Source organism: Trachinotus anak, unplaced genomic scaffold (genome assembly GCF_046630095.1).
Source record: "Trachinotus anak isolate AG129_WGS33_773 ecotype Australia unplaced genomic scaffold, CSIRO_AGI_Tana_v1 ptg000007l, whole genome shotgun sequence".
NCBI classification, from domain to species: domain Eukaryota; kingdom Metazoa; phylum Chordata; class Actinopteri; order Carangiformes; family Carangidae; genus Trachinotus; species Trachinotus anak.
The window spans coordinates 9,424,013-9,437,988 of NW_027273858.1; the positions used below are offsets into that span (position 1 = coordinate 9,424,013).

Below are 13,976 nucleotides of genomic sequence, written 5' to 3' on the forward strand. Positions count from 1 at the left end.
GGCTTCGCGGCGATCTTTCCTCTCTATATGAAACACTTTGCGCCTGAGTATGTCTGTGTGTCTACATGTTTATGACCCCCACATGATACCCACCCCTCGTTTCACAGTTCACTGTTATTTTCCACAGTGTGGAAGGGAGTGGATTGATGAGGAGGGAGAATGCAAAGGAGGGGAGAACAAGCATGTCCTCAGAGCTCTCTTCCGCCTTACTCTTTATCAGCTTTCATCTCTTGGTCCTTCAGAGAGACTGAACCATAAAAGAGTCCAATCACTAGGGGACATATCATTTTCCCCCTCCTTGAATACACTATATCATAGCCCAGACCCATACAACTTCTCCTCCTCTTGCATATGTAACTCCAGCCAGCCATAGCGGCGAGCGTGGGTTTATCTATTGGCTCTGTGTGAGATTAATATTATAAATATCTAGTTTCCTCTGTCACGGTGCTCACGATGAGGATGGAAGGAGATTTAAAGAGGGGAACTCACTCATTTTTCTCCAGCAATAGGATCAGCTGTTCACCTTCCGCACGTACCAGCAGCTGGAGTGACGCAGGATAACTCTGAAACACAAAAAGATGACAGCAGTGTTGAGGTGGTGCCCAGATCTCACCCATCCTGCCTTTGAATCAGCATTTGTGTGTTGCTGCACCTCACTTTGGCACAGGATGTGGCAAGGCACAATAGTGTTAGAGGAACAGGAAGAAAACTTCCACATCCTACACTTCCCAAAGTCTGTGCATGACACACACAGGTAGGTACACTGGACTAGTTTCACAACTCAACCATACGATTTTCATGACATCTTATTTTTCATTTCTGCAATGAAGTAACGGGAAAAAGAATGAGGAGCCACAGCGAGCCGTAAAGATGAACAGGCCACGCTCCTCCATCTCCTGAGCAAGGAGACCAAATTTACAGTGCCCTGCTGGTGTGTGGAAAACAACTCACGCCGTGTGCAGCATGAAATGAGTTTATAGTCGCTAATCACATGATGGAAAAAGGCGATCGATGTCGGACTTCTTTATTAAAATGTGTGCTTGTTTGCCTGCATTGTGAACAGATTCACCAGTTGCTTGTGTTATGTTTCTGACAAAGTAGCTCCTCCACGAGCGTTTTGCTGTAATATTGCTGTTACCACAGAAACCAAGGGTGTTGCCAGACCAGCCATGAGGAAGTATTACAGTTTTGAATTGCACTTTAGACAATAGACAGTCTTACCTGCCAAAATAAATCTCAATACTGGACACAGACGGCATTTCATACCTGACCTAGAACATGAGTTCAATATTTGTCAGAAATCTGAATATTGTAAGAATTTTCTTCAACAGAAAAAATGTATTTCAGTGATGAATATGCAATGTGATTATTTTGGTGCTACTGATCTATGGCTGCAAGAACCTGGGAAATGAAGGTGATGCAGGAGACTCCATTCACACTGTCGAATGTCATTTTGCCATTTAATCCAAAATCAAATCTCAAAGCGCCAACTCCCAAAGAAATAGCTTTAAGATGACTTTTCACCAGAGCGATCAGAGTGAAGCGGTGCCCTTGCAGCAGGACACAATCAGAGTGTATTAATGCTTCAGGCCCCCGTTATCATCCGACCATTCTTATGACCACAAACCCACAAGAAAAAGACAAAGACAGACATGGAAAATTTAAAAAGGACTGGCGAATCCTAGCCAGCAGACCGACAGAAATTGTCAGGCGTGCACAGTGAGGAATTTATGTATCTTCGGTTGATATTTCAGCCATACTGTGTCCTTTTCCCAGTGACATTTCTCATGTCTGCTGACCGGTGCCCTCGGGCCAACACTTTTTCTTTGCCAGACGCCCTTCTACTTTATCTGAGAGTCAGTGTGTCTATGTTTGTGTGTACATGTGGCTGTGTGTGTGTGTGAAGGCTTGATGTCACATCACAGTCACATCCAGCAAAGACTGTAAGTAATGACTCTGCAATGCTTCACGAGCCCTTGATAACCTTCTATTGGCACAAGGAGCAGCTATATAAATCTGTTATCCAGGGGGGGTTTGAGTCAATAGAGTCTCTGATAAGACAATCAGCAGCTGCCCTCGTGGACAGTTTAATTTGGGAAGGGTCGGTTTGTGGATAGCATACTGTAAAACCACTGTATCTCCTCAACAAAAGAGCCTTATGTCAGCAGTAGCTGATGGGTAAACATATCCGATGGAGGTGAAACGGGGTGCATAATTAACTCCATAAAACTAAAAGTTTAATTTCCCTCATGCCCTCGTGACATATTGAGAAATGAGCATAAGGCTGGAAAAAACTACTCTCTCAGATGGTGACTTCCCTGCACCAGGAAAAAACGTTAGATACCTCGGGGGGTTTTCAACACCTACGCATTTCCTTACTCTGGAAAAGTTTCTTTAAGTTGTGGTGGGGGGGATGCCGAATTTCAAACATTTTCTTTTCCAGCTGTGGTTAGTGGGACAGACTGGTTTTCCCTGCCTGAGAAGACAAGTCTCGAGAGTCCAGGCAGGGCTGATTAGACTGTAAATATGTACTGTATCTATGTATCATTTAAACTAACAGATATCTTATAGTACAGCACAGAAATAACACGATCTTCAAAGTGTTGTCAGGCTGCTTCACACAGCATCAGGTGCACTGGTGTCTTGTCAAACTGATAAAAGGCGAAAAGGAGAAATCTCACATTGCGAATCGCCGACCGGGCAGGCTCTTGTTCAACAAACAACGCTCAGGACACACTCAAAACAAAGGAGAGGGAGCAAGCAAGGACAGAAACCACAAAAGAGTGGATAAACAGAGCTAAGGAAGAAAAAAAATCAAGAAAGTGGGGGAGCAGGCAACAGGGGAGGGAATCGTATACTGTGGTTATGTCAAACCAAAAGCCAGACATCTGTACTTGGCTGAGCTCTCGTAAGCACACTGGCATCAGCTAGGCTGACGTCTGAGCCAGCTTATTAGCAATTAAGCTAGTGCTGCTAAGTGACCTTGTGAGTATTTACCCCGGCCGTGAGCTGGCTGAGAGGTCTGTGCTCCGTGCCCCTGAGCAGCAGCGGTACAGTGGTCCCACGGCGTTCTGGTTTGGTTTCTTCCCCTCGCTGCTCAGCCTTGTCTGGACTACTTCCTGTGAAAAGATCATCAGCGCAGATTAGTTGGATTCGAATGATGAAATTGAACATCACGCTTCAAACACCACAGATACTTATGCAGTAGATTTTTGTTCAACAGGCATGCCGACAGAGGGGCCAGCAGTATGAGTCAAATCTGCTCTATAACGTCCTCAATAATTCAAGCACGCCAATAATGTTTCGGACAGAAGAAAATAAAACCCTGCAACAAAGGCAGGGAAGCCTCAGACACATGGCACAGAACTATTAAAGACTGCACTGTGCTGCTGAGGAAGAGTAAAAGCTCACTCTTGTTCCTGTGAGGAGATGTGCTGTCCCCAAAAGGGCCTCGGCAACAGGACCACAGCCACAGACAGAGCATCAATAATAGATGCTCTCACACAATTTATAAGGAACTCAGACTTTATGATATCACCAGACAGAAATGGAGTTACAAAAAAAAAACAAAAAAAAAAACAACAAGTGACAGGATGAAATTGTCCTTTCCACTTCTTATTTTTGTCTCTATCTTCCCTTTACTGTGTATAGTGGGTCAGAAGCTGACACTGCGGTCTGCCGCTTTTCTCTGCTCCTTTTAACTTTCTCTCTCTGACATATCATTTCACCCCTCTTTTAAACTCTTACTGAAGTGAAATTAACAAAGTTAGAAGCCAATTTTGCTAATTAGCTCTTGAAAGACTGCTCATTTGGGAGGCAAACAGAACAGGATGTATGTGTAGCATAGGATGAAATATAATGAAGCGGATCGGTGGCTTTAAGCAGGATGTGGAAATAGTCGTCACAATTCCCTCCGCGCTCTCTGCGTCTCTCTCCCTCTCAGCTCTTCTCCCACGGAAAAACCGAGGCTGTCCCCGATGCTCCCACAGTCGTACTGAGCATGTGTTCATTGCAGCAGGCCCATGTAATAAACCCAGAGAGGAGCTGTGGAGATGGAGTGTTTGAGGGGAGAGGTTGTTTGAGGTTTCACACTCACTGCGACTGAGAGCGTACGCTGCATCTGTTTACTGCGCGCCTAAGGTCCCGGCCTGTTCCCTAATCCCTCGAGATGTGCGCGTGAAGCATCTGCGCCTGCATGTGAATGTGCGACGTCACGCAGGGTACATCAAGAGTTCAGTAGTACACTGAGCAGCGATACTACAGTCTAACGTGTTTTGTTTACTCTTCTTCCCGGCTGGAGATGTCGTCATTTTCAAGTGCCGCGTGTCTCTTAAAAGTCCGGGGCGTCTTTTCTTTGAAGATTCGCCACAACTGCATTTCTAACAACTTCAAACGGCCTGTGACGGCAGTTGCCCTGTGCTCTCAGCGTGGCCCAGACTCTCCATTTATCCACAGTGCATAATAAGCTAACAAGGGCATAAAAGGGACCACCTCTATTTAATGGGGTAGTTGAGCATGTGCCGACAGTAGTTTGTTGGTTTTAGTGGTGCATGAAAACCACGTTAGACAGACGGAGCAGCATGACTGAGACCACAGGCTGCGGCTAGAGTGCCATTAAAAAGGAGCTATAAAAGGAAAGTCAGGCAGACGTCTTGTTAATAAAAGACTTCAACACTTCCACTGGTGTCCCTCGCAGTTCATTTAGATCTCTCAGATACCGAATGAGATTGTGTTAATTGAACAATGCCAATTCAGGGAGGGGACCGCGCTCGAAAAACAAACCGGCTCAGAGGACGTGATGTCCGACCACATCTGAGGACAAAAGTATGAAAAGCCACACTTGAAAGCGCGGCGAGACATAATGAATCTTAAACTCTAGTCTTTTCTCGAAGGCATTCATGGCGCCGCACTTGTTTGATCGCAGGGATAAAAGTAGTGCGAGGGTGAAAAAGGAGAGCTTGAGAGCAAAGTTCACATTCCGACCACTTTCTCACATCTGCACACTTGCTGCGCGAAGTGCTCGTTGGATTACTGGTTTCTGAAAATTACACAAAAGAAAATTCAGGGGTTTCAGACACTCCGTTTGAAGCGTACTGACCCTTTTAATGTGTGCTTTGTGGGGTGCAAGAGCGCTGCATGCTGTATGAGGGCTTTTCAAGGTTTTCGTGTGCACCAGGCCTCAGCATTAGCTTGGATAAAGATTAAAGTTTGTATGCAGCATCCGTCATTGCTCCCCCAGAAAGAAACATTGCCTTCAAACGGCAAAGAAATATGACATTCATGATCATTCTCATGGGCTTCCTCCTCTTTGGGAACCTTTGAAATTCAAACTAAAACTGGGTTAATCCCATATGTTTTCTGGAGAGTATCTTGATTGCTAAGCCGACCACAGTTGTATCCCCATATTGGACACAGGGGAGAATCGGCTGCGGGTCATACATCTAAAAAACACAAGTTCTATTTGGCAGCCAAAAAACATCTTTCCCCCACTCTCTCTTTAAATAGCCCCACAAACCAGATCTCTTTTAAAGCCAACTCCATTTTGATGATCTAACAAGAGGGATTTTTTTCCCTGCCATTTTAGCCATCCTTCCTGAGCATGAGCTGTATTACTAATTAACGGGTAGTCAATGTGAATTTAAACAGGACCTGAGGTCCATTTTACTCAGCAGGGAAGTGACACAGCCAACAACATAAACAAACAAAATGAGCCACAATTACTTCAGTCAAACGGAGGGCGCTGCTGGACCCAGGACAAAAATCAACCTCATTATGTTCACTTAGTATATTACCTGCTGCATCAGAGAGATGTCCTGATGACTCTTACATTTCATCTGTCTTTCAGGTGTACATACTGTGGAGCCGATTCAAGCCAGAAAACTATACAGGCATAAACAGTATGTTGAAAAAAAATGCATCTGTGCAGAATTATATGCATTCCCTTCAGTGTATAGTAGAGGCACAACCTGCTGCTTTGCATTCACACCTAATACTGTCTCTGCTCAATCAGCAATGTTACCACAGAGTCCTCCTCTGGAGATGAACAAGGGAATAAACAATGTCAGCAAGGTCAAAGCAGGCGGATGAAGGACATGAGGTAATCTATAGGAGAGGTGTTCAGAGACTACGAGAGAGTTCACGTCACAGTGGTACTTCAGGGGCCTCCTGCAATCTTGACAAGCCTTAAATAACATTTGCATTCAAGCAATGCACAACATACTGCGTGTTTCACTGAAAATAAAAATGATAACACATTGTTTCGGAGGTAACTGCATTCATTCATTCATTCATTCAACACCGAGAACAAACCTTCAATAACAGTGAATCAGAGAAAAAGAACTCTGATTATGGATTTAATCGCAAAGATTTGATGTTCAACATCTGCATGGCAGCTGCATAAGTAACCCCCCTAGCCTGCAATCTTTGCTAACAGTGACTCACTGAAAAAAAGCCTCTTTAAGCTAAGAAAAGGAAGATGAAGGTACCATGATTACACAGAAGGACAAATGTCTTTAAAAGAAAAAAAAACAAAAACATCTTGAGCCAAAACACTGACGAGCATCACACAGCAGAGGTGAGTTCAACTGCAATCGCATTTGATGGATAATCTGGATGTACCCCAGAGCCATTTCTGGGAGTGCCTATCATATTGATCATACATATTGATCACAAAATGGCAAGGTATTGAGCCAAGCTGAAACCACTGTGTGGATGCCAGATAGGTGTTATTATCATTGTGGACAGGTGTGCTCTTTTTTATGCTTTTTTCATTAACTGACCTGATGCCAATCTCACGAAATACAGAACGTGGACACTGTAGAACAACAGAGCACAAAAGTTCTGCATCATCTTCTACTTTTGTGAAGCTAATAATGGCATTTCCGTTGAGAGGTTTCAAAAGAGTTGTTGATTCATCTATTGCAGATTCAAATCAACAAATAAAATTAACATTACAGATAACAAATGTTACAATTTATTTATTTATATTAGGGTTTCTGATTGTTCTAAGGTGTGCATGTATTTGTAACCAGGCTTTACATTAAAAAAAGTACTTAGGAAATAGTTTAACATTTTGGGCATTACACTTCTTTCTTGTTTTTCTAAGACTTGGAGAAGGTGGATACCACTCTCAATTCTGTTAGAAATGAAGCAACATCCAGCAGCCAGTTATCTTAGCTTAGCATAAAGACTCAATGGAGAAACCTGCCTGGCTCTCAAGATAACAAAATCCACCTGCCACCACCTCTAAACTCACTAATTAACATCTTATCTTGTATCTCCTTTGTGTGGTGAGGTTAAAGTCACTGGTGAACATCACTGTGACACAAAGAGCAGGGTTTTCTGCACATCACACACAGTAACAATGGTACTGGCACACGGGATAACCACCTGAGAAAGAAAGGAATAAGAGGAAATGTACAAGGAAAGTGGTGCTTGAGTGCTCCGATTCAGTGAAGCTCTTACTGTGTGGCGTTTTCTTACTTCTGCCCTCGGTTTTACTTTCTATCACCAAAAAAATGCGATGCTAAAATGTTTTCATCTTTTAGGTCCAAGTGGAACAAAGGCACTCTCTGCAAACACCTTAGTGGAGATTTCTGTATACATCCAATTACTGATTCAGTATGAAAACACCACTGACCTAAATACTGCAACGGATGCTACACCTACATTGTGCCCTCGGAAATAAAGAGCCCATAACAAAGAGAATGGTGAATGAGGCTGCTTTGAAACCTAGTACAGCTCATGACTATCTTAACAGAGCCGTTCCTGGAAGTAAAAACTGTATCTAAGTACTCCTGCAACATCAATTAGACAGTGATACCTGTGAGGTTGCCCTGACATTTATTTCATGATTAGAAGGAAGTGTGAGTCACTCAGAGAAATAGAGAGACATCAACATCGTCTTTAGGACTGTCTACAGCATTACAGGTTGTCACTGTGAGTCTCATCGCAGTGTGAAACTGAGCACCAAAATAAAGCCCAGGTGTCCTTTCATATCAAAGACTCTTCCCTCCAGCACATCAGAGATCATTTTGCAATTCCTCCTGTTAAAACACTCCTGATAAATCCTTTAAAAAAAAAAAAAAAACAGCTTCAGATGTAGTTCATTTGAATATGATATTCTTAGATTAATAAAAGACTTGCAAAAGATGAGATGCATAAAGCAACTTAAAAGAAAAACTCTTTCAAACGATGAATCCAGAAACTGACCCAGTGAAACATGCATATAGGCTTCTTCCCTCTGTCGAGAGTAGATGTAGAAATGTATGTTTTCATTTCATCTCTGTGTTTCATCTTGAGCAGTGTGTTGATTCATTCATGTTCAATAGCAATAAGATGGAAATTACAGTATATTGAACAACACAAGACACTGGCCAGACCTGTAATTTCCAGGTACTTGAATGTTCAAAAGCAAACTCTGAAAGCCCTCTTCACAAATGTTTTCACATTTTTATCAGCCCTGACAGCAGGGCTGGTATTGTTTTCACCTTGAGTCTGCGTGGGTGTCATCATGGCAAAATGTGGTCCTGCCGACGCCCGAGGTAGCAGCAGGTACCACAGAGGTGGCTTTGAGTGCTCTGACAGGTGTTTACATGTCTGCGGACAGATTTTGTCGCCACAACTGTGCAAAATACACAAAAAAGTGTGTAGTTGAGATCAAAATTAAAGCCAAGTTTGAAGAGGGGTGTCCGAGCTATGAGTACTGAGTAGTCACGTAATAATACAACTCTAATGCCTTTTATGTATAAAAAGAGACAAGCTCTTAACTTTTTTTTTTTAAGCCTTTAGTCTTTTTGTCTTGTTTAGCTTTTTAACTTTTTAGTGTTTAGTCTAATTTGCTGATACTTCTCAGTAATTCAACTTTAATCACAAGATGTTTTAATGTGCAGCTGGATTTAGATAGTAGTGGTAGAGTTAAATAGAGAGATTACAAAATGCGGCATAGCCATACCAAAAATGGACAATATTCTTAACAAGACTGTGAGTCATGCAAGCGGCTCTGTACCATATTTCATTGCAATCGATCTAATAGTTGCTTATGGTTACAAAAGACTACAGATGTCAACTTGCTGGTGATGCAAGAGGAAAAGTCATGGAATCACTGAAGTCACCAGGATTCATCTTCTGGGCCACATGGATATCTGTACCAAAACTCATGGAAATGAAACAAACTGTTGTCAAGACATTTCATATAAAACCAGAAATGTCAAATTCATGATGGTGTCAGAGGAAAAGTTAGTGAAATATCAAAGTTTGTACAAAATTTTGTTGTGATACATAAAATTATTGTTTGGATTTTTCAGATATCTAAAAATCGACCAACTAACAGAACAACAGATTCACAGTGTGGCTAAAAAAAAACAGTTCACTCCTGATTGAATGGAGCAACTTTTTGTTTTTCCTTCTCTGTACGTGACAGCAGAAAGGGGCTTCCTGGATTTATAAAGTTGTCCAAAGCACAATCAAATAGATACAGAAAGACAAGAGACTTCCAATGAGGAACAAAATAATATGAGTTACTTATATTATTTTGTGTGAGAGACCAGGGTGAAACACAGAGAGAAAACAGCGCTGAGCGGCCCACAGAGAAACACATTCCCGAAGCCTTTCCCAGTTGAGTTGAGAATTTAAGTATTCCCCCTTTTCAACAATCTCTCCCTTTATCAGCCCCCTCATCGCTCACTTTTCCACGTGATGACACACTGGAGTAATTAGCAATGAATTTGAGAAGGTGTTAATCCTGGATGTGGGACCCCCCAGATGCATTCCAAACAGAACAGCCCATTATTGGCCTGAGAGAGTAAGCTACAAGGTCAATGGCTCACAGTGAAATAATGGTAACAGGAGACTTCTTGGGGTGGGGTGGTGGGATTTGTTTGTATGTCCTATTCCTATCCTGTGGGAGCAACAGAGAAAAAGCCAGTTCCCACCCTGTCCTGCACAGATTTGGGCATTATGTCTCACAGCTATGGGGATTTCATCTTGGAGGATTTGGGGATTAACAAGAATTTATCACACATGCTGGGTCACCAAACAGTCATTCGTGGGGAAGAGGGGGTTCGACAAATATGGATTTTTTTTTTAACCATGCTAATATTACGGCTCTGTGGATGGCAATGTCAGTCGGTAAGTCAACAACTTGGGCCCTAACACAACTACTGGATGGGCTGTCATGAAATTTTGCACATTGCGTCATTACGAGATTATGAGATTGAAATTTGTGATTTTGAGTGAAATGTCTCAAATATTATGGGACAGACTGCCGTGACATTTTGTATATTCATGCCCCCCTCAGGTTGAACTGAAATAACTTTGGAGATCCTCTGACTTTGCATCTGGCACCACCAATTTTTTTCCACTACAGTTTATGACCAAATACTTGAAAAACTAATCAGAACATTATAATATAACAACAACAACAACAACATAACCTTAAGAAGTACTTTGCATTTAGCGCTAATTGGCACACTAGCTAACATGCTAAACTAGCATAATAATAGATATAATATATTCAGTCACTATAAATTAAATTCATACAGAAACCAGCAACATATTTTTTATTTGTCACGATTTTGCAAAACCTGAAAGCAAGGAAAGTATGTTCACCTCCAACAACACACACACACACACACACACACACACACACACACACACACACACACGAACACACACACACACACATATATATACACACACCAGGATCAAGAGGTCCCAAATTGCTGTTGGCAAAGCACAACAAACCTCTGCCACACAGGTTTTTCTTTACAAAAGGTGTTCACTTCATATAATGTTCCGTCAAAGCAGCTTTTATTCCTCCATCAAAAGTTTCCACAGGCCATAAAGGCTGATGGTTTAAGAGCAACAATGTCTCACGGCAAATACACTGACAGAGGTGTGATGACCTCTCTGTTGTGGAATTATCGATGCAGGGTGACCTGGTGGCTCAGGCATGAGCCTCAAACTCAAATCATGTTGCTGCATCAGTCCACTTTCTGTCCTCACTCTCATCCAAGCGAATCCTAATATTACTCTCTGAAAGAAAACCAAACAACCAACCACTGCTCTAAAAAATTCATACGTTCACCAGCTCTTTTCCCCCATTTCATCTGCTACACCTCTATAGCCTCTCATTCAATTTAAAGGTGAGAACTGGCGACTGCATGTGTGCACCTCTTGAAATCCAATATCTGCCTCCATTCTGCATTCTAGCATAAATATCAACAGCTTGCTGTTCACAGATAAGTTGTGACAGCAGAGACTCCCTGTTCCCTCCGTACTCTACATCTATTTATCATTCTATTCTTCCTCCCTTCGCGCCACAAGAAAAGTAATATTTTTTTCTTCATTTCAGAGAAAATTGTCTGTCCCACAAAAATATCTGCACTTCACAGGAAATATGACATATTCAATCACTGTGGTAAATGGATGAGAGAGGTAGGTGACTGCCTTCGCACCTGTCTCTGTGTCCCTCTTGGTTCTCTGAAGGATGCTTCAGATTGAGGGGGGGGGGGGTATGCCCCTACCTTCATCCCACCCATGACTGACTGCTGTCTGTCAGGGCTCTGCAAGTGGTGGTCTGCACCTCCTTTGTTGTCCAACACCCAGATTTCTCCACAGTTTTACATTTACATCTCTCACGTGCTTTCTTTTCCCTTCTCCCTCATCTCCCCTTTTCTCACTCATAATCATCTGGAATCAGCAGTGTTGATCTCTGAGTTGTGCATGCAGCTCGTTTGTGTGTTGTGTGTTGTGTGCTGTGTTGCCGTCTCATAACATCGGCTTATCTATCTTATCTGTGATCCCGTCATCCTCGGGCAAAGAGGCCCGTGGTGAGCAGGAGGGAAGCTAAATCACACTGATGGCTATGATGACCAATGATGCTCAACAGAGGGAGACGTTTCTAACTGTGTCTGTCATTCCCTTGTTGCCAACAAATCAATGCCAGCCTGTCCTCAAAATGTCAAGCGACAACCACCCCAAGGGTCTAAAAAACAACAGACCATGGTGAGGTTGTTCACTAAAAGCAGAAAAGGGTTGCTTTAACCCAACCGTAAGTCTGCATTCCACCACAGACTGGAGGACGGAGGTGACGGAGAGGAGGTGGGTGATGTTTCTCAGTGACCAATGGGACCGTGTGTGTGTGTGTGCTTGTGTGTGTTTTTCAGGGCGCTCAGGGCAGGTTTTATTCTCTTCTCCGTCAGTTTGTTTAGACAGCACAGACATTCTAATCTTTCTAATTAATTCTGTCTGATGCCGAGGTCTGACCAGCCGATATCCTGAAATCTAATCCAGGTCATTTGCTTCTGTCTCTAATTATTTATTGTGCTTCCTCTGCCTGGGAAAAAAAAAATAGATCAGACCCCTAGAAAAGCTGTTGATATGCAGAGGAGGGACAAAGAGAGACAGGCAAAGACAGAGAGCCTCAGACAGACCGATTCATCAAACATTTGTAAACACAGCCTGCTTGATTCTTGCTCTTACGGGACTTTGGTTATTTTTGCTGTAAAAGTTCAGAAGCCAATCGAGCCCAACACTTCATTTAAGAATTCACAAACTCACTCAATAGTCCAGTCATAAATATAAACAACATTTTTTGAACGCTAATGAGCAGATGGCCAATCCAACTACTGATCACCTGATTAAACTTTGTAGATTACTTTGACTGTTTTTGCAAAATTTAATTGCACCAACATTTTGACAGAGGTAGTTCTTTTGGCTTTGAACAAGACATGTGTTACTATTCAAACAGTCACTCAAGCCGCTATCAGTCAGCCTTTTAATAATTTCCAATATTCATTTGATTCTTAAAATAGGAGAACAAGAAGTGTCAGGGACAAACCAACATTTTCAGTTTTAGGCAATGGGAGAGAGACTATGGCAGAGTGAATTATTGAATTATTGTGGCACATAAAACAAGACCATTTACAGAGTTAATGCCATTGTGGCATTCACACAATGACATAATCTCTGTGAATGGTCTTATTTTCCTCTGCAGTACTCAAGAAATGGCTCTATGCTTTTTGGGATGCAGTGCGTTTAATCGTCTATGATGAGAATTTAATTTCCTCAATGAAAACTACCCGCTAACTTTTACAGTGCTTTCACTTGTTGATTTTGTCTTGGAAATATACTCAACGTGACACTTCCAAAAATCCCTCCAGAGAAAGTCCTTGTTATCTGATGCATCACTTACTTCAGTAACTGCTAGCACAACACAAATTTTGAACTCTATCCAGGTAACCAATTGCAGCTGAGCGCTGGCACACTCAGAGGTATGCTGGCACTGGAGGACTGTCAGTCGGCTCTGGTCCATATATGGCTGCCAGATTTGGAGTTTTTGAGGGTGCAGACTTGGGCTGATTTGGGCTCAGGATGTGTTTCAGTTAGCAGCGCTCGTGCTAACTTTGGGCAAGCGTCAGCTCATGGCATCGGCCCAAGTTTGGCTGATTCTGGCAGGGCAGTCGCCACAAATCTGGCTAAAGTCAGGCAACCAGTCATGCCAGATTTAGGCCACTGTTAAGCCAGCCTATCTGTGCCAAATGGACACCTACCACTTTACATTCAACACATACACTGGGCTGCCCATTACTCCCAGAAAATACCTGATACTCTATTCTGCCCATGTGTAAATTCATCTTTCAGCTATATAATTTGTTACTTCAAAATTAGGAAATAGGTCCTTCAAAATAAATGACAAATGTATGATCTGAAATGGCTTTCAGAATGACTCATATACAGCAAATATTCCTGCCATGTCTGCAGGAGAAAATCGTTCCACAGTGCCTCCCACAACTGTAACAAATCACTGTTTCTTGATCTATGGTTAAGGTTTAGTTAGGTTCAGACACAATAAAGACTTGGTTAGAGTTAGGGGTAGATCATGGCTTGGGTTTAAAACAACTCATTGGTCTATGCTGAGGAATGATCTGTCATGGTTAAAAGAAATCAATGCCATTATCAATAGGAGACAGGAA

General features: G+C 42.4%; 1 protein-coding gene across 2 annotated transcripts in view; it reads right to left on the minus strand.

Annotated features, from left to right (window-relative positions):
* adam12b (ADAM metallopeptidase domain 12b) overlaps positions 1 to 13,976 on the minus strand; it is a 74,562-nt gene that overhangs the window by 57,998 nt on the left and 2,588 nt on the right. For both annotated transcript variants that reach the window (XM_071480347.1, XM_071480346.1), the window contains exons 2-3: positions 2,998 to 3,119; positions 490 to 563 (exon numbers count right to left, since the gene is read on the minus strand). In XM_071480347.1, coding sequence (XP_071336448.1) covers positions 490 to 563; positions 2,998 to 3,119 — 196 coding nt within the window. The remainder of the gene's footprint in view (positions 1 to 489; positions 564 to 2,997; positions 3,120 to 13,976) is intronic.